Source organism: Labeo rohita, chromosome 5 (assembly GCF_022985175.1).
Source record: "Labeo rohita strain BAU-BD-2019 chromosome 5, IGBB_LRoh.1.0, whole genome shotgun sequence".
In the NCBI taxonomy this organism is placed as follows: Eukaryota; Metazoa; Chordata; class Actinopteri; order Cypriniformes; family Cyprinidae; genus Labeo; species Labeo rohita.
Window position 1 is genome coordinate 42,847,243 of NC_066873.1, and position 20,975 is coordinate 42,868,217.

A 20,975-nucleotide genomic window follows, 5' to 3' on the forward strand; every position below is an offset into this window, starting at 1 on the left:
ACAATCTGAGTCCAATTATGAACAATTAGTTGATGTACACTACCGTTCAAAAGTTTGTTCGGGTCAGTACATTTTTATTGTTTCTTTTTTTTTTTTTTTAAGAAATTAATACTTTTATTTACCAAGGATGTATTAAGTTAATAATTAAAAGTTTATTAAAAGTTAATAATAAATAATTTACATTGTTATAAAATATTTATATTTTGAATAAACACTGTACTTTTTAAACTTGTTATTCATGAAAGAATCCTGAAAAAAAAAATCACAGGTTCCAAAAAATATTTGGCTGCACAGCTGTTGATATTATCCAACATTGATCATTCTAATAATAAATCCGCATATTAGAATGATTTCTGAAGGATCATGTGACACTTAAGACTGGAGTAACAGCTAATAAAAATTCAGCTTTTCATCACAGGAATAAATTCTATTTTAAAGTATGTTAAAATAAAAAACATTATTTTATATTGTAAAAACATTTTGCAATATTACTGTTTTTTTTCTATATTTTTAATCAAATAAATGCAGCCTTGATGAGCATAAGAGACTTCTTTAAAGACTATTACAAGTCTTACTGACCCCAAACTTTTGAACGGTAGTGTACATTAACACAAAGTAGAAATGATTCATGTAATAACTTTTTAACTTACTCTGCCTTTGAAACAACTTTCCTTTTCAGCTGATGTCACCAAGTCCTCTTATTTTTCATCCCCTTCCCTCCATCTGCATGACTCCATACTGGTATGTATTGCCATTTCACAATCTGATCGATTCCTAATACACTATATGTCAGAAAGAAAAAGGGTTGTATATACAAGTTCATGTTCATTTTGACTTTAACCATGCATCCTTGTGGTTGTGAAAATGTGAAGCTTTGACCAGTTATATGGACTTCCACATCCAGTCATATTACCGAACAACAACAGGTTATCTTGGCATTTGTAACTTCTCTGGGTAGCATGAAGTGTAAATGAAGTAAATTAATGGCAGTGAATATCAGAGCTCAGAACTAGAACAGGAGAGTTGAAGTCAGTCAGCGGACTCTGCCCCGGTTCAGACATGGCTCGCTTAAGAGAAGGTTTCCAGAAGACACTATGGCCTACATTAGGGCATTTTCTTGCTTTTGCGAGGGTATTTACAGAATGCAAAAGTGGGACAGCGCTCAGGAGATAAAACAGCTCTGTGTACAGCAAAGGGAATCTCTGTTTTTTTTTCTTGGATGACCATGCAACTCACACAAACACAGGCAGAGATCAAAACTGTCATGTTTAAACATTCTGACATGTACAAAACATGCACAAACAGTCTCAGACTTCACTAAAGCACATGCAACACTTCAATGCTTAGTTCACTCACTCTCATGTTGTTCCTAACCTGCATGACTTTGTTTAGCATGAAAAGTCATATTTTCATCTTTAATTTCTTTTCAATGCATAATGCTTTTTGTATGACTTCAGAAGACAGAAAGTCTTCCATTTTTCTCTTTAGAGCTAGACAGATTCACCTGTACATTTTATTAAAAACAAGAACTTAATTCATTAGCAAATGGTAAAAGGGGGCAATTTTTGATTTAATGTTGACTTATCGTTTCATGTTTTTGGTATGGAAATGCTCAGCTTGTCCATCTCTGCAAATGTCAGTGAAATCGATTCAACAGTTTTCCTTAGATGTGCATCTTATTTTAGTTTCTGTGACTGTACAAAGCGCATGAGTATTTTTAGTGAAGCAGGGCTTCATAAACCCAGGTTAAAAGCAGTGCTAACCCCCTTTCAGAATAAAAAGCATGAAACCTGACTCAATACAACCTCAACAGAGTTTCAAAAGAACATAAATCCAGCATTTATCATAGTGGGAAAAGCTTTAGAAAGTAATGATTTTAAGTGAGGATCATTTGAGGCAGTTTGCTCCGTACGGCCTATAATGCACACAAGGTTGTTTGTTATAGCTGATGAAGGCCTGAGAATTACCACTTTCTTGTTCCTTTGAGAACGCTCAAACGCTGGTGTGCAAAATTAGCTCATAATTGCTGCGTAGTATTGCTCGCTGCTTTGTTTGTGGCTCCTATTAGTGTAATAACATGGAGAATGGTCTTAGAAAAGGTAAAATGAAAAGCAATATGTAATTTGTAATTCTGTGACCAAACACAACTCAGTTTTAGACCTTTAACCCTATAAAGCCTATTCTGTTTTATTGTTGATATTATGGTTCACATTTCCAAGCTGTGTATCTCTTTCATAGTCCTCTTTTCCATGTATAATCTTTTTAGTTTAATGTCAGGTTTAAGAGTTCCACGTTTTCCATGCATTCTACCTTAGTCATTAGTAATTAGGAGTTATGCATAAGTCATAATATATGTACGGTTCACTTATCCCTGGCATTGAATATTGTTATGTTCTACTGAGTGTTTCTTTCTTCCCTCCCACACCTTTGGGACTTCTGCATTCGTGGAGGCTAATTGGAGTAGGTGTTGACCATAAGGCCTCATCCAGGACCAGTTTCCTCAACCCCGGTCCTAATGGAATCAAGAGAAGGAAACTGATCCGGGATCAGAGGATCCAGGGTTATTTTACATCAACACAGATGGTGGTGGGTGAGGAGGCTGGTGTGTGGCTCATTCGAGCCACGTCAGAGCCCAGAGAACACAAACAAGGCCGTGGATCAGCCGGGCTCCTGATACCTCTAAGCTCGGGCTTACGCAGCCATCGGAGCTCAGGAGCGGCCAACACAACAGATTGGATAATCAGACGCCACTGCTGTCAGATGTAATCGAGCACAAATGTGAGGTTTAATGGATAATGTTGTTTGGGTAACGCAATTCGCCCATCTGGAAATGCGGTCAGCGTTGTGGACGCGCCTGATTGGTTCTTTCTGTAGACATACATTGGAGTATAACGTGCCTGAGACCATGGGATTCACATATTCCTGAAAAGAAAGTTTTCGTCTTTCTTTTTATCCATTGTACTTTTCATCATTCCTTATTTCTTTCCTTTTTTCTATTTCTTTTTCTTTTAATAGTTCCTTCTTTTCATCCTTTATTGTGTCTTTCTTTCTTTCTTTCTTTTTTTCTTTCTTTCTTTCCATTGTTTGTTCATCCGTTCACCTGTTCTTTCAGTTTTTCTTTCTTTCTTTCTTTCTTTGTTCATCGTTCTGTCTTTCTTTCCATTGTTTGTTCAGCTGTTCTTTCTTTCTTTCTTTCTTTCTTTCTTTCTTTCTTTCTTTACATCATTCTTTTTTTCTGCCCATCGTCCTGTCTTCCCATCGTTTCTTCATCTGTTAACCTGTTCTTTCTTTCTTTCTTTCTTTCTTTCTTTCTTTCTTTCTTTCTTTCTTTCTTTCTTTCTTTCTTTCTTTCCATTGTTTGTTCATCCGTTCACCTGTTTTTTCAGTTTTTCTTTCTTTCTTTCTTTCTTTCTTTCTTTCTTTCTTTTTATTTTTTATCTATTTTATCTATGGAATTTTTTATTGTTCGTTAACCATGTAAAGCTGCATGTTGGCATGTAAATTCAAATTTTTCAAATTCAGAATGTTTTTATTGGCATGACTGGAAACAATACAATATTGCCAAAGCTTGGAATATATGTGTAAAACGTGTGTGTGTGTGCATATATATATATATACACACACACACACAGGTCAAATGTCATCATTTATTAAAAGCATTTTAATTCAAGAAATAACAAACTCAAATAATGCTGGAGAACATGAGCATCATGGGATGTATGTCAATTATTCATGTAAATTTTATTCATTTACATGTTTACGCTGCTAAAATAATTTGTGATTGAAGTTTGCTTTGAATTTGAATGCAGCATTTTCACTTTTGACCCCTACTGTATTTGACTGAGATTAGACTTGACTCTGTTCCTAAAGTAGCCACACGAATTTCATATTCGTGATGCACATTTTTAGCACTAAATTTTGTTTGTTTTCTCCTTGAAAATCTTTTGTCCGTTCCAGTAGCTCACTCTGTGAGTGTGTTTGTTTGAGAGCGATAAACAGCCCTGTGTTTGACACCCTCCCTCCCACCCGCTAAACATGACTCAGTGTGCTGGAGTCTAGATCTCAGCAAGACACAAGCTCAAAGTTAACATGCCAAACTCACACCTGCATATTAGGAAGCTTTAGCTTTTTCTCTCTCCACGCCTGCACTGATGTGTATTTTAATGGCTGCTCAACCAGCTTACAGTTCCACCAAATGACAAACCAGCTCGCGTTTGAGGATTGAGGATGTTGTGATATAAATGCTGTCATGTTTATTTCCCTCAGCGGTTACAGCGGTTATCTATCTATCTATCTATCTATCTATCTATCTATCTATCTATCTATCATCTATTTATCTATCTACTTACCTACCATCCATCCATCTTTCTTTCTTTCTTTCTTTCATTGTTCTTTCTATTTTTTCTTTCTTTATTTCTATCATCATTCTTTTTCTATCATCACTCTTCCTATTTCCATCGTTTGTTCTTCCTTTCTTTGTTTCTGTTGTTCTTTCCATTGTTTATTCTTTGTTCTATCCATCTTTTTTCCTTCTTTAATCAGTCTTTCTTTCTTTCCATCATTTTTCCTACTTTATATCATTCTTTCTCTTTTTCTTTATTTCTGTCTATCATCATTCTCTTTCTATCATCATAATTTGCGTTTGCATCATTTGTTCACTTTTCTTTGTTTTCATCGATTTTTATTGTTTGTTCTGTTTCTGTCAGTTTTTTAACACTTTTTCTTTGCTCTTTCCATCTTTGTTTGTTTCTATCTATCTATCTATCTTTCTTTCTTTCTCTCGTACTCTCTATTGTTCTCTATCATTTTATCCATTGGTCGTTCTTTTTCTTTCTATCCATTGTTCTTTTCATCATTCCTTCTTTCCTTATTTTTTTTCAATCCATTGTTCTTTCCTTCTTATTCTATCATTGTTTTTTCTAACTATTTTTCTTTATTTATTTCTATCCATCATTCTTTCTGTTTCCATGGTTCTTTCCATCTTTTTGTTTCCATCGCTCTTTTCATTGTTCTTTGTTGTTTCTTTGTTTTTTCCTTCTTTAAAATGTTATTTTTCTTTTTTTCATTCTTTCTTTCTTTCTTTCTTTCTTTCTTTCTTTCCATTAATCCATTAATAGTGTGGAAGATGTGTTTTTATTATTTTTAAACTAGATTTTGCCATTTTTTACTTCTTGAAATTAAATATTTTGAATCTAATTGGTTCTAATGGCTGTTTGATTGAAATGATAGGTTTTCTGATTGGAAAAAAATAATCCCTTATAAGCCATTTCAGAGCAAATGTATAAATATTGAGAAATGCATCAAGTTTCCAAACATAAAATCTCGAGTATCGAGATTCGTCTAGTGGCTACAGTCTGGCTGTAAATTGATATTATATAAACTGCATTTCTCCACTCGGCTCCTAGCATCTGTGATAACAGTAGAACCCTTTAATCTGTTTGGTGAAATGGTTTGCTCTATTGATCCATAGTTCGGATGAATAGATTCAGACTTGATTCATTGCCACCAGGCCCTGTTTGCACTTCCTAAATGGTATTTATCTTGTGGCTGTTATGTGGCGTGACTGTAGGTTTACATAAGAGGAACCAAGGAGTATGAAGTCAATTACCCTGCACCTCCACATCCACTTTACAACACTGAGGTTATTTATCTGGAAAGTGACTCCTTTAAGTCAGAAACAAGTCAGACAGGGTGTTAGACATATGAAAGAGAAAGAAAGAGCAGTGAATACAGACACATCTAAAGAGGACTGCTTCAGACGCTGCAGGTAGTGATGCTGGTGATGCATATGTGATGAGAGATATTGTTAGTCATTGTTTTAGGCTACAGCAATGCAGCCATTTTCATTTTTCGTTGAATCGTTTTCTTTTTGTTACTCTCTTTTATTTATTTATTTTTTTTTTTTGCAAACCCTAGGAGCATTCCCCCCCAGATATTCTGTTCTGTTGTACATTGTTACTTTTTTGTGGATATGGAACTAAGAGTTTGAAATAAAGGAATGATGGTGATGATGATGATGATGATTATGTCCCCAAAAGCATAGCTAAAACACACTCAGGCAGCTTTCTGTGAGTGTTGATACAGAATGAAATTTGTCTAACCAAAGATTTATTCACTCACTGTGCTGTAGCAAATTTATATTTTTCCCAAACTCTCTCCAAAACTCAACCCTTCAGCAATCCTGATGTTAGAAAGACGTAAAATGATTGACAAGCACAGAATGATCCTGATTGGCTAAAAAGCACAGGCAATGCCAGCATATCTTTTGATTGGAAGACAGTGATTGACAGGCACTGAATGTTTTTGATTGGCTAGTTTACAAAATCTAATATCTTTCAGGTAGTGACACTTAAAGGAATAATCCACCCAAACAGGCTATCCAGATTTGGAGAAATGTAGCATTCCATCACTTGCTCACCATACTCTGCATTGAATGGGTGCCGTCAAATTGAGAGTCCAAACAGCTGATAAAAACATCACAATAATCCACAAGTAATCAACACCACTCCAGTCCATCAATTAACATCTTCTGAAGTGAAAAGCTGTGTGTTTGTAAGAAACAAATTCATTATCTTAAATTTAGACATTTGCTTTTGGACAAAACACATACGGGTCCAAAATCCATATTAACGCTTCCTCCAGTAAAAAAAAAAAAAAAGAAAGAAAAAGAAAGGGCCCCTGTTGTCCTCTCAAATCAAAATCCACCAATAGATTTGTTTTTGGCTTGTAAACTGTGCTTGTAAATCTATGCATATTTTTCTCCTGATTCAGAAGCAGCGTTTGGAAGTTAAAAACACCTTTGTGATGGATTTGTTTTTTACAAACATGCAGCTTTTCACTTCATGAGATGTAAAATGATGGACTGGACTGGTGTGGATTACATGTGGATTATTGTGATGTTTTTAACAGCTGTTTGGACTCTCATTTTGACGGCACCCATTCACTGCAGAGGATCCATTGATGAGCAAGTGATGTAAGGCTTAATTTCTCCAAATCTGTGATGATGAAACAAACTCATTTACATTTTTGAGGTTCAATTTTAGGTGAACTATTCTTTTAATTAGCCAAATTATGGTCAATTAGTCTAGTTTTGTCTGTTTGTTTATTTATTAATTCATGAATATTGTTTATTTTTTGATTATATTTGTATGTAAGTTATTTTATTTTCAAAAATAGCTTACTTTAGACAAACTGTGAGCACTGCAATGCCTGCGAGGACTAATTTGTCTTTTCTCTATAAAGCATAGAGAACAAAAATCCATCATTTGTTTACTGCAGTCAATGGCACCTTGCAGCGCATTCAGAAATGTATAATGCAAGGTTAAATGTCCAAACAAAATCACTCTAGAGACATATGTTTATCCAACAGTTAGTGTGGTTTAGGGGGCAAACAAACACACGCTGATGCTCCCGCTGTGGCGGTAAAGACACGTAATTAATCACACATGCCCCAAAGGCATCCGTTTAGTGCTCGTTTCATCCTCAACAACTGCCACCAAGAAAGTTCCATCCATTTCCATTTTATTTAGTTAGCTGTTTTGAAGCGCGTCGCCAAAGGATTTCATTACACCGCTTTTGGTCACCAAAACACAGAGTAAAGTACATTAACAGTCGCTTGATTACACAGAGATTACGGTCTGTGGTCAATAACCATTGTGCCCTACAGCAATGCGCTTAGTTCCAAGGGGACGGTCCTTGCAATTAGTGTGCTGTACACCGCTTTCAATAAAACGCACCTGATAAATGGCGAATAACTAAAAATCTTTACCGAATTAACTGTGATACACTAGCTAGAGAGTCTCTTGGCTTCCAAAGAGACGATTCATTAGTCTGGCTGAAAATATTTGATGCTAAACAAGCCAAATTTTTTTTCTGTGTCCTTGAAATGTGAGGATGCAATTTTGCTTTTGGTTTGGCTTTGTTTTGTGTTTTACAGTACCTCTAATGTTTTTTTTATGCTTTCGATTACCACAGAACAATTTGCAAAATCAAACTAGGATGCATTCAAATGTATGCACTTAAAATGCACACTTACTCTTGTGCACTCTTAAAAAATGTTTTGGCATAAAGATTTATGGATTTTAATTGCATATAAAATTGTTATCTGTTTAGATAAATATTAGCATTTTATTTATGTATGACTGACAAATATGCATCACATTATGTTAATTAGTTTACGTTTAACTGTGTAATGCAAATTAAGAGACATTTTATATGCATTTCCATTTTATTTGTTTGCTTTAACAAACTGAAGGATGAGTCATTTTTTCCTGATTTGCGGTACAGTATATGTCACATTTCTTGTTGAGATCTTAAATTGTTTTTACCTTGGAATATTCCTTTACATTTTGAATCTAGATTGCAGTACTTGCACAGCACACAAACTACAATGTTTGGTTTTCAGCAGTGATTTCACAGCTTACCTTTTATCGCGTTCAGATTGACGTTGAAATCATTCACACTATACATAGTAAACAGGTTGACATGGGGCTGACAGAAAAAAGGTGCAGAGGTTCATGATTCACTGATTGTTGCTGTGGGGTGATGGACTGATACTAAACCTTATCTGTTTATTTCAGAGTGCTACTCATTTATTTCACTCTCACAAATGAGACCGAAAGAACGAGTGAGGGATTGACCAAAGTCAGTGAGTAAGGACAAGATTAGGACGCTACATTAGCATGCTTGTCACATGAGCTGCAGCCTCTAAACATGCGGCCAGTTGGTTTCTGCAGGAGAAGCGGCTTACAGTCTAGTGCACAGTTTACTTTCAGTTCACGGTAATACAGGAAAATTGGATTGTTGCAAAACAGATAGATCTGGTTCAGGATACTGATAGGTTAATACCATTCTAACTATAAAATCTATAAAGTAGTTCTGCTGTCATGTCATGGCGAAAAAATGTGACTGCCAAATACTTTTGAAAGGAAAATGTGCATGTGACAGCATTTCTGCAAAATGATACAGTATTACATTACATTTCAAGGCCCTTTTAGAGTGAAATGTCTGGGGAGTGGCACTAAAAGCATGTTCAGTTTTATCCGAAACAGATGAACATGAATCTGGCAACGTTTTATTACACTGATTAGATGAAATGTCTGGTGAGTGGCACTAAAACACGATCGTGTTTGAAAATAATGTAAACCTGCATGAAACATTACTAAACCTAACGATTGTGTTAACACAAGCAAACGTTGGATAAAAACGCATTACTGAAGGAACCACATCATTTTTGCTATTTCATTGAGTTCTGTGACTCATGTTTTACTTGACTTGTAACCGAATGCTGTACCGGGTAAGCTAATGAGCAAGTTTACTTTGTTTGAAAAAACAGTAAATACGGAGCATGTGATGGAAACATCGAAATTTATTGGTTTACAAATCATGCACTATGATAAAAGTGTTTTGAGGTCAGAACAAGGAAATGGTCGCTGTAATCATAATTTGTGGTTGGTGTAGCTTGTGTGATCATAATCAGCCACTGTAATGATTACTTTGCAATCATACAATAAACTCCACCCTAAATTTAACCAATAGTGTTAACAAAAGCAAACGTGAGATAAAAATGCAATGGTTTACAAATCATGCACTATGATAAAAATGTTTTGAGGTCAGAACATAGTATTGCACAAGGAAATTGTGTGAAAATAAGTGTTTATTAATCAGTAATCTGTCACTGTAATCATAATTTGTTTTTCTGTAGTTTGTGTAATCGTAATAGGCCACTCTAATGATTAATTTGCAATCATACACTAATCACTACTATAAACTTAACCGACAGAGTAAACAAAAGCAAACATGAGAGAAAATGCTTTTGCTTAAGCAATTATGCAATTTTAACTTGCTTCTGCAAGTCTTTGAGCTCTTTGTTGAGCTTTGTGATTCATGTTTTGCAGGACTTGTAACCGAGTGCTTTACCAGGTGTACTAACAAGCAAGTTTACTATGTCAGAAAAGTGAGAATTATGCAGCTGGTTAGGTGATGCAAATTTCAAAGTGTATTAGTTTACAAATCATGTACTATTATTAAAGTTTTTTGAGGTTAGAACATAATATTATGCAAAGAAAATGGTGTGAAAATATGTTTATTAATCAGTATATCTCTAATCATAATTTGTGTTTGTGTAGTTTGTGTAATCATAATCGGCTGCTGTAATGATTCATTTGCAATCATACACTAAACACTATCACAGACTTAACCAATAGGGTAAACAAAAGTAAACGTGAGATAAACATGCATTTGCTTAAGCAGTTATGCAGTTTTAACTTGTTTCTACAAGTCTTTGAGCTCTTTTATTGAGCTTTGTGACTTATGTTTTATGGTACTTGTAACAAAGTGCTGTAATGGGTGAGCTAATGAGCAAGTTTACTATGTCAGAAAACAAATAAATATGGAGCTGCTCATGTGATGCAAACATCAAAATGTATTGGTTTACAAATGCACTGTGATAAAAATGTTTTGAGGTCAGAACATAGTATTGTGCAAGGAAATGATGCGAAAATAAATGTTTGCTAATTAGTAGTCTGTCACTGTAATCATAATTTCCGTTTGTGTACTCATAATTGGCCACTGTAATGATTTATTTGCAGTTATACACTAATCACTATGATAAACTTAACCAATAAGGTAAACAAAAGCAAACATGAGAGAAAAATGCATTTGCTTAAGCAATTGTGCAATTTTAACTTGCTTCTTCAAGTCTTTGAGCTCTTTTATTGAGCTTTGTGACTTATGTTTTACAGGACTTGTAACCGAGTGCTTTATCAGGTGAGCTAACAAGCAAGTTTAGCATGTCAGAAAAGCGAACTGGTTTTGTAATGTAAATGTCAAAATGTCTTGGTTTACATACAAATCATGCACTATGATAAAAGTGTTTTGAGGTCAGAACGTAGTATTGTGCAAAGAAAATAGTCACTGTAATCATAATTTGAGTTTGTGTAGTTTGTGTCATCATAATCAGTCACTGAGCTGGTTATGTGCCTTTGTGCAAGGATTAATTTAATCAATGATTAATTTGGAATTATACACTAAACACTATCCTAAACTTAACTGATAGTGTTAACGAAAGCATTCAGGAGAAAAAAATGCATTTGCTAAAGCAATTGTGCCATTTCAGGTTACTTCTACATGTTTTTAAGGTTTTTTAAGGTTTTTTATTGAATGTTGCGGCTCGTGTTTTAATGGTACTAATTAAAACACTAATGAGCAAGTTTACTATGTCAGGAATCCAATAAATATGTAGCTGCTCATGTGATGCAAACATCAAAATGATTTTATTTTATTTTTTTACAAATAATGCACTGTAGTTATATGTAAATAATGCATAGTTAGTATGTTTTAAAGTCATAACACAATATTGTGCAAGGAAATGGTGCAAAAATAAGTATTTATTAATCAATGACCTGCCCCATAAATCATAATTTGTGTAAAAGTGAATAAAATTTGTTGTTTCACTACCACTAGTGTTTTTTTTGTTTGTTTTTTCAGCTGAAAACTGCAGTGAATTGGATGTACGTTTTTGAAGTTTTTGCAAAAATGTAGATAGACAGAGGCTTGTCTTTTCAATGAACTTATTTTGGGTTTAGAAGAGCAAGAAGGCTCTTAAGGCTGTGCAATGTTTTGAATGTAGTCACAGCTAAAAGGTTTGCAGACTCTGTTGTACATCATGCCTAACAACATCCTTTAGCTGTGACTATATTCATGCATCTTGTTGATGACAGGTGCTATTACTTTTCTAACCAATTTTGCCTGGCAGATGATAAAATGGGTGAAAAAAATGTGAGACCCAAGCCATATAAAGAGGTGAGAATATCATGGAAGCTTGAAGATGGACTCTTGTGTCTTGGGCTAGTAAGCATCCACCTTAAAAACCACATAGCAACATTTTCTTGTAGTGTAATATACAGTACACTTAAAATAATATTTGCTTTAGGGGTCATCGGATGCCAAGTTACATGTTGTTTGAACACTAATGTGTGTTGGCAGTGTATGTACAAATCTGCCCTATAATAATAAAAATCCATGCAGTGGTTTTTAAATAATCTGTAAAAATAGTATTCGAGCCATTCTCAGAGGCCGCTCCCACGATAGTTGATTGACATGAGCATTTTACCTCAGACCCGCCCTGAATCAGCTGTAACAGTTCAACCTCCATAGTTTCGATGCTGGAGCAGGGATGTAAATTAGACAAGAATATCTTCGATTGAAGTGTTGTGTTGCCGGATCTAATTATGAACATAGTGGTCGTCATTTACTCCCAACATCTGAGCCGTTGAAGATGCAGTGGATTACGTTTGTTTGTGAAGGGAATGCACCTCCCAATCTACATAAATGCGTCTATGTTCGCGCAAATCATTCGTGATCCAGGTTCACCTACACAGAAGTGATTATAAGGTTTTTTTTTATGAGTCTCTGCAATCACCTTTCCTAATAACGTGTGGCTAAACGCGCTAAATGCAGCTAAAGTAAACAGGCTTTTTACTCCACAGAGAGAAGAAAGGGGCAGGGCGAGCAGAGCTCATTTGCATTTAAAGGAACAATTCATCAGAATGGGATGATTTTTGCAGAGCTCATTTTGACAATGTAAAAAGGGTGTTGTTTTACACAACCATTGATAATTTGTAACCAAAGTATATTATAAACTTAACTGACCCTAAAGAATCATATCAACTTGTAGAAAATGGGCATCCGATGACCCCTTTAAAACATTTTTGATTTAGGAAATTTCACAAATAATTACGAAGAAATGGAACGTAGCAAATTGAATTAAACGTTAAATTTTTTATAGTGTATGCATGTTAACTGGATGACAGAGGTTATTAGACAAAGCTTGCAGTCAAGTTGCCTTTATTTTTATACTGCTTGATACAATACAAATTGTTTCAAAGCTGCTTCACAGTAAAAAGAGGAACATAACAGAATCAATCATGCAAATATGAGATTCAAGATCATAAATATGAGATATGAGATCATCATTCATTGTCATTATTAGTGTCATTTCTTTGCTCCAGTCAGTTCAGTGTTGATTCAATTTAGTTCAGCAACAGTGCCAATGTTGCAAAATGCATTTATTATGACATTTTGAGGAGTCCTATACTGTATGTTTGGTTTCCATAATGCAATGCATTCATCTCTTAACTTCCATTTTGTGCCATAAATAATGCTATTTTATACCCTGTACTTCAGAGTATACTGTAAAAAATAGCATGCATTATAGATGATATGCTATTGTACTAATCAGTAAAGCGCAATATAGTATGTGATTTCCAATGCCGTTCCCAGTATCCCTAAAGCAAATGTATATGTCATTTAGCTAAAGTGCATACAGCACCAGGTTTTTTTTTTCTGAATTTTGATGCACTACACCGGTGGCATTACGTTGCTGTCCATCACACTCAACAGTCAGCTTGTTGACTGCGTGTTTCTCAAACCTGACAGCATGTCTCCTCCGGGGCTCGGTTGAGCAGAGAAAAAATACGCTTGCCAAAACTCTCAGACGTGTCCATTTCTAAACCTCGCTGCCTTGCGGGTTGTCCATAAACTTTTGCTGTCATGCTATCCGTGAGCTTCTGTTTTTAGAAGCATAAAGTCTGCAAACAATAATGGTCTGATTTGCGTATAAATGAGATGGGCAACAAAGCACGCTTATAAGATTGCCTTGATCCTGCACGCATAAACTGCTTGGATCGGCATCTTTCTTCATAGATGCCCCGTACGCCCCGTATTTATAAACTGTCAGCTTCAAAAGCGTGCCGGAAAACTCTGGAAAGCTTGTTTTACTCTGCGAGGTTGCCCAGGAGAGATTCACTGTTGCATTTCAAACAGCGCTGAAACTGTCAACCAAGTGTTTTCCACAAAGACTTAATTGCTTCATTTTAGGCAAACTTTGCGGTACATGGTTTTGTTCTTAGCTGAAAACGCTTGAAGCACGTACGGGTTTAGTAATGACTCAGACTAGCTTGTACAAATTAACATGCATGGAAAAAGTAACAATTTGTTTGTGCTTGTAAAGACAAATGTTCTGAATCGTAATTGTGAACAGCTTGTTATAGCAATAAATCATTATGCATTAAAGTTATGCATATTTTCATAATTTTATATGTTTAAAAAAAAAGATCCTTGCTTGGGTAAATCGATGTTTAACCACTTGGAAAGACAAGGAATATGAAATTGCATTCTTCTAGTAAATGTCTGCTAGTCTAAGTTCTTCACAGTGAAAACAATATAGCACAAAACAACAGAAAGAGGATAATGGCATAATTTTGTGTCATTACAATTGCTGTGATCAGTGCACTATCAAAGATGATTAGCCTTCTTTATAAAGGAATGTTAGCATGTGGAGTGGAGCACTACATTATGTGATTATGATGTGCAAATGGCTTCTCACTTAATTTTATTCTCTTGTTGGTTTTTAGTTTGTGTCTGAAGTCTCTGTTAAAGCAAGTCACTTCACTCTGTAGTCATTAAATGTTTGCTTGGTAACGTCAAAACTCTTTTGAATTTCTTCTAGAATAGCTTGTTAGTCTGTCCGAGCAGTTATGTTTTGAAGATGCATACAAACATACAAAATTGCTTACCAGCCAATAAAATGTCAAAAGAAACATAAATGTACAAATACACTTAATTTTTAATATTTTCTTGTTAAAATCTCATAATATACCAATAGAGACTAATATTATAATCTGTTTATAGATCAATAGCGACTGCTACTTTAATCTCTTTATAGATCAATAATGACTGATATTTTAATCTTTTAATAGAACAATAGAGACCAATTTCAATCTTATAATAGAACAAAAAACAACTATTTTATTATTTTAATAGAACAGTGGTGACTAATATTTTAATCTTTTATTAGAACAATAGTGACATATTTTAATCTTTTAAAAGACAATAGCAACTAATATATTCTCTTAATAGCGCAATAAAGACCAATATTTTAATCACTCAATATAACAGAGGAGACTGATATTTTAATCTTTTAATCTCTAATGTACATTATTGTGTGCAACCCATGTTCTTCTGTAATGTGAATAATTGTATTTCCCATGAAATGGGAGAAAATGAGGGACAGAACCTAACTTTATTTGTTAGGATTCTAATGAATTGTGAAAACTTTTTGTTCCATGCCAGAATGAATCCAAACAAACTGAGAGTTTGCTGAAACCTTGTGTAAATAACTGCATGACCTTAGAGACAAGAGAGCAGTAATGAATATTTTACAAATATGTCCAGGAATGTGCATAAAAAAAGTACACTGCATTAAACATTTGGTGTACATTTATATATATATATATATATATATATATATATATATATGGAGTAATTGGAGTAAATACTATTTCAGTCTTCTCTAATTGTGTTGTTAGTCTTTTCTGTATTTTTTTTTTGTTTCTTTGGTGTAGAAACTGTTCTAGAAACTATGGTGTTTTCACTCAGAAATTGCATGTAAATTTCAGCGTATATATAGAATTAGCAAAATATTTGCTTAATATTTCTTAACTTTTCATTCAGGAATTGCAAGTAAACACCACAAAAAATTACAAAGAAATGACAAGTAACACATTGAATTAAATGTGAAATTTGAAGACCGAAATAGTATTTTCTTGCAAAACATATTCCAGTAACTTAAAGGGGTCATCGGATGCTAAGTTCACTTTTTCATGTTGTTTGAACATTAATGTGTGTTGGCAGTGTATGTAAAAATCTACCCTATAATGATAAAAATCCATGCAGTGGTTTTTAATTAATCTGTAAAAATAATATCCCCTTTTTCAAATCGAGCCGTTCTCAGGTGCCTGTTGTTGTGGCGTCACACCCACAGAGGCCGCTCCCACCATAGTTGATTGACATGAGCTCTTACCTCAGACCAGCTGTCACCGTCCAGTAACTTTGCTTGTTTCGATGCCGAAGCAGGGATGTAAGTTAGACAAGAATATCTTCGATTGAGTGATTGAGGTGTTGTGTTGCAGGATGTAATAATGAACATAGTGGTCGTCATTTACTCCCGACATCTGAGCTGCTGAAGATGCAGTGGATTACATTTGTTTGTGAAAGGAATGCGCCTCTCGATCTACATATATCCGTCTATGTTCGTGCGAATCATTCATGATCCAGCTTCACTTACAGCAGAAGTGTGTATAAGCATTTTTTTATGAATCTTTGCGATCGCCTTTCCTTATAATGTGGTAGTTAGGAAGTTTAGCGGCTAAAGTAAACAAGATCGTCATTCCACAGAGAGAAGAGAGGGGTGGGGTGAGCATTTGCATTTAAAGGAACAACCCCCTCGAATGAGATAATTTTTGCAGAGCTCATTTTGACAAGGCAAAAAGGGTGTTGTTTTACAAAACCATTGAGAATTTTTAATCAAAGTATATTATAGACTTTTCATTAAGACCCTAAAGAATCATATCAACTTGTGGAAAATGGGCATCTGATGACCCCTTTAAAATAAATGAATTAAGTAAGTAAATAAATAAATAAATAAATGTTTGTTTACAGTGTAGTGTCAGTTTTTATTTTTTGTTGACTTAAAATGGTTGTGGTAATGATATACCTGGTCACATTCATCTCAGATTTGAGTAAAACCTGTATGAATCAACTGAGCACCAGTACGTAAAACAGCAACGTGAAGACGTGAACACGTGAACATCTGCTCTGTGTGTCTTAAGCAGCTGTATTCAGTTAACCAGGAAAAGACAGATAATTCATTCAACCTTACGCTCAAATCCCCACAGCGTCTTTCTCAGAGTAATTAACACTGAAAGGTCATCTCAGAGAACGGATCTAAGAACACTTAGGGTAATGTTCAGATGTTCTTGTGAAGTATGTCATTAATCAATCTCCTGCCTCTTTGGCTGTTTCTTAATCAAGCATTTGCCTTGTTTTAGACTGCACTTTTTTTTTCTTTTTTTTTTGAGGTCTTAAAGGGATAGTTTACCCAAAAATTAAAATTCTGTCATTAAGCACTCGCCCTCATGTTTTTTTCCAAACCCGTAACACCTTTGTTCATCTTCGTTCATCCCAGAAAGGTAGTAAGGACAATAACAGTTGTTATTTTTGTTTTCTTTGCACACAAAAAGTATTCTTGTAGCTTCATAATATTACGGTTGAACCACTGATGTCTCATGGACTATTTTAATTATGTCCTTACTACCTTCTGGGCCTTGAACTTTGTGTCAGTTGTGTTGCAGGATCAGAAAGCTTTTGGATTTTATCAAAAAACATCATTTGTGTTCTGAAGATAAACGAAGGTCTTACAGGTTTGGAATGACATGAGGGAGAGAAAAATGAAAATTGAACTAACACTTTAACGAAAGATTCCTGCCCTAGTGAGTATAAGCTAGCTAAGTACACTACAAGTACATTTACATATTATGTACTTAATAAAAATACCCTGCAATTGTACTTTTAGAATACAAACCTGGTATATTTGAAGTCTGCTAAACTGGAACAACTAATTTGCACTTTAACTGTGGAAGTAGTGCTGGAGTCCAACTAAAGATATACTGAAGTATATTTGATTGTGCTAAAGTGTGACTATTGCAAGTATACTCTAGGCACACTTTAATGCAAAATATTTAAAGATCCTACAATCCTCATCAATAGTGACATTAAAACATATTTTAGGCTTAATATTAAGAAATGTGCATTTTGCACAAGTAGTACTCCAAATAGTTTAATTACATTTTTTATACCATTAAGTATCCCAAGTGATATATAAATTCACTTGAACTATATTTAGTATAAAATAAATGCATTCTGAATCTATTTTTTTTTTTTTTTTACTAGGGTTGTGATGGATGCGAGTTTGACACTAAATTATAATGCTTGATCAGATCTTAATGAGCAATAGCACCACCAATCATGATTAATTGGCTTTCTGGTTGGTTTATTTCTACATTTATTTAGGATATAGTAGCTATATTTTATGTCAAATACTTGAGATCTTTTATTTGGTATTTTCAGTTCAAAGGTCACAACTTCTGGGGAATTAAATCATCAGGGCTATTGATTATTTCAACACATTCATCTTTTATTTTGGCTACTCTGATATTATAAGAATAGAGATGTTCACAGACACACACACCGACACACAGGAGCTGTGTTGTGTTGATGACAAATGACTAGGCTGTCCCCCAGTGAACGAATTAAGGTGAGACTTTAAACAGCTTTTAATGAGGCTGTTGCCTTGATCGTGTGAGTAAGTGTGTGTGTGTGTGTGTGTGTGTGTGTGTGTAAGTGTTTGCATGTGAGAAGAAAAAGGAGCAAGCAAGACTGATGACCTTTAAAAACATTTAACTTTAATGTTAAAGCTGTCACTTCTGCAGTTAATACACAGTGGATGCATATAAAATTAGATAGATAGATAGATAGATAGATAGATAGATAGATACATTTTTTAAATTAAAACAAAAATAAAAGCTAATTCGATATTAATAAATACTAATGTAATTAATGGATGGATTAATGGATGCACGTCACAGACGAATGGTTTGTGTAAAGTGCAGGCTATTCTAAATATAAAGCATGTTGGTTAAAAACTAGATGAAAGATCTTCACATAAAACCCCTCTATGATTGATTCCCATCTGTGGATTATTTAAGCGCTGCTTGAGAGCCTCAGGATTACCATCAGCTCTTTAATTCCAGAAGCCGAGGAAGGCGAGGAGGAAGATTCCGGAAATCTGTGATGTGTAATTAGTCCCCATTGTGTCGAGCTGCTAAATCAGGCTAGCATTGTTATCCCATGTGAGACTCAAGCACCGTATGTGACACGTATACATGCATGCATATAGTCTTCCTGTCTCACGCTTTTATTTAGCAGCACCTGGTGTCCGTGTGAAATTATATGCAATGCTGTAATAAGAAGAGCTCCTTAAGGTGCTAAATTCTAAAATACTTTCTCCCAGCTTAATGTGCAGAGACAGCTATAACTAATCCATTTGTGTGTTGACTTCTTGAAGATATCTGTAATACCTGCATTTACATTCAGAACATATACAATGCAAACTTGGCGTTCTCAGAATATGCCTTTATGATGTATAAACGCACACTAACGACTGTGTTTTAATTAAGCAGAAGCAGAATGATAGTATAGTCCTGTTGGCTGTGACTCACTCTTACATAACTGTCAGACACTGAGAAGAAGTCATTCATCAAAGACGCCATGAAACATGAGCTGCCTTAACTGTGTTTGATTCAAACATGCTTTACTTTAGGCTTGTGCAATAAACAATCTATGCAAACATGAGTTTGTGCGCCTTCTTTCATAACGACACGCTCACAATTTAAAAACCCCTGGTTATTGTTTTCTTGTGTGTGTTTCAGAAGACACTCGTACCGAACGGGACAGGACATTGAGAACTGTGGCACCTGCAGAGACTGCGCCTGTATCATATACAGGTAAGACATCCTTATTTCTATGCGTTTATGTGCAAAAAAAGCACGATTACATAAGGTATTTGCACAAATACACTCGATGGAAGTCATATGAAAAACTGCAGCCCATTTTAGGTCTTAGTATGCATGAGTTTGTGGGAAGGCGTTTACTAGGGAAATACACAACTGTCCTTGCTAAATAGTGAGTTGACTGTTAAATATGAGCCAGACTATTAGTTTTTAATTTCATGGTGAATAATGCATTAACATATGAATAATATGTGGTCTTTTAAACTTGTCTTTGATTTACTATTAGTCTCAGGGAACAAGACACTTCACAGAAAGATGCATAAGTTGCATAAGTTGTTTGCATATGGAAAAAATAGCAAAATTCAGCAGCTGGTTCTCAACTAGTGTGTTTATATGTATATAAATATACATATTTAGACTCTAAAGACTGGTATATATACAAGTTATTTCATATGCCATATGTTAAAAGCAAGACAAATATGGCAAAAAAAAGTCTCCTAAACAGTGTATTATCTTCTAAGAGCATCAAACCAGGTCTAGGTACTAAACTAAAACCACTTGAGAACTGTGCTTTACACAATTCTGTGAATCTGTCTCAGTTCACTTGGAAACAATATCATGTTTACAAGTTCCCGGTCTGCTACTATGAGGGCTTCCAAGGAAGAAATCGCTGCTTTTGGCAAAGTTTGTGAGATTTGTGCCATCATGTCTTTGAAAGATATTCAACAGTTTTGCTTGAGACAGTAGCAAGTAAACAAGCCAAGAGTCCTTGAGCACGTCTTTATATTATTCGGCTGCGCTTTTACGGTTGTATCTGATTTACCTGCACCTAAACAAGTCCTGTTCCTGTCTTAAAATGACCGATTCTTGGCTAGAATGTGCTGCTATGTGGATCAGGCGGTCAAAAGTCTGGCTATGTGAGACTAAATCTAAATGAGTGTCTGGAAAGCGATGGTAGCTCGCCAATGCAATATATAAAGTTAGTGGAGCCTGTACGGCTGATTTCTTTTGGAAGAAAAACAAGTGGATGAAATCTGCGATAGTGTGTGTCGCAACCAGGCAGACCTGATCAGCTGGGTGGCTGAAACCTCCAGGCGTATGAATCAGTGTTCAGAGCGCTGAGGAAGATCCAGGTGGACATTCAGGAAGTCTCCTTCTCCCCATGAGCCCAAGGTATAATTGTCTGGGCTTACGTAACCTCCCCCCACTGCACAAGGTCTACCAAAATCAATAACAGCGGCCCACGTCACCACACATTTTCATCTGCTCCAGCCCAGAATGAAGGTGTGAATAACACTCCCAGAGGAGACCTGGAGAATCACAAACACTTGCGCGCACACATATGGGTGTTTGTGGTTTGTTTAAATTAGCAAGGAGGCGGATTGACACAGAAGACACTTATACTCACTAAAAGTCCATTTGAAACCCATTTACCCTTTGTACACCTTTAAAAGATAAATAAAGAAACCAAAAGGGTTTTTTTCAGTGATGCCTTAAAGGGTTAGTTCAGCCAAAAATGAAAATTAGCCCATAATTTAATCACCTTCCATCCTGGTTGTATATGAC

At 35.1% G+C, this 20,975-nt stretch overlaps 1 protein-coding gene across 6 annotated transcripts in view; it reads left to right on the plus strand.

The window, feature by feature from the left end:
• The window catches only part of LOC127165537 (uncharacterized), a 131,852-nt gene that overhangs the window by 38,525 nt on the left and 72,352 nt on the right, over positions 1-20,975 (plus strand). For 2 of the 6 annotated variants that reach the window (XM_051110261.1, XM_051110263.1), the window contains exon 4: positions 19,329-19,403. In XM_051110261.1, the coding sequence (XP_050966218.1) occupies positions 19,329-19,403 (75 nt within the window). Of the gene's footprint in view, positions 1-679; positions 742-2,450; positions 3,074-19,328; positions 19,404-20,975 lie in introns of those variants that run through there. The other 4 variants (XR_007827797.1, XR_007827796.1, XR_007827798.1 and 1 more) reach the window with 4 other exon arrangements.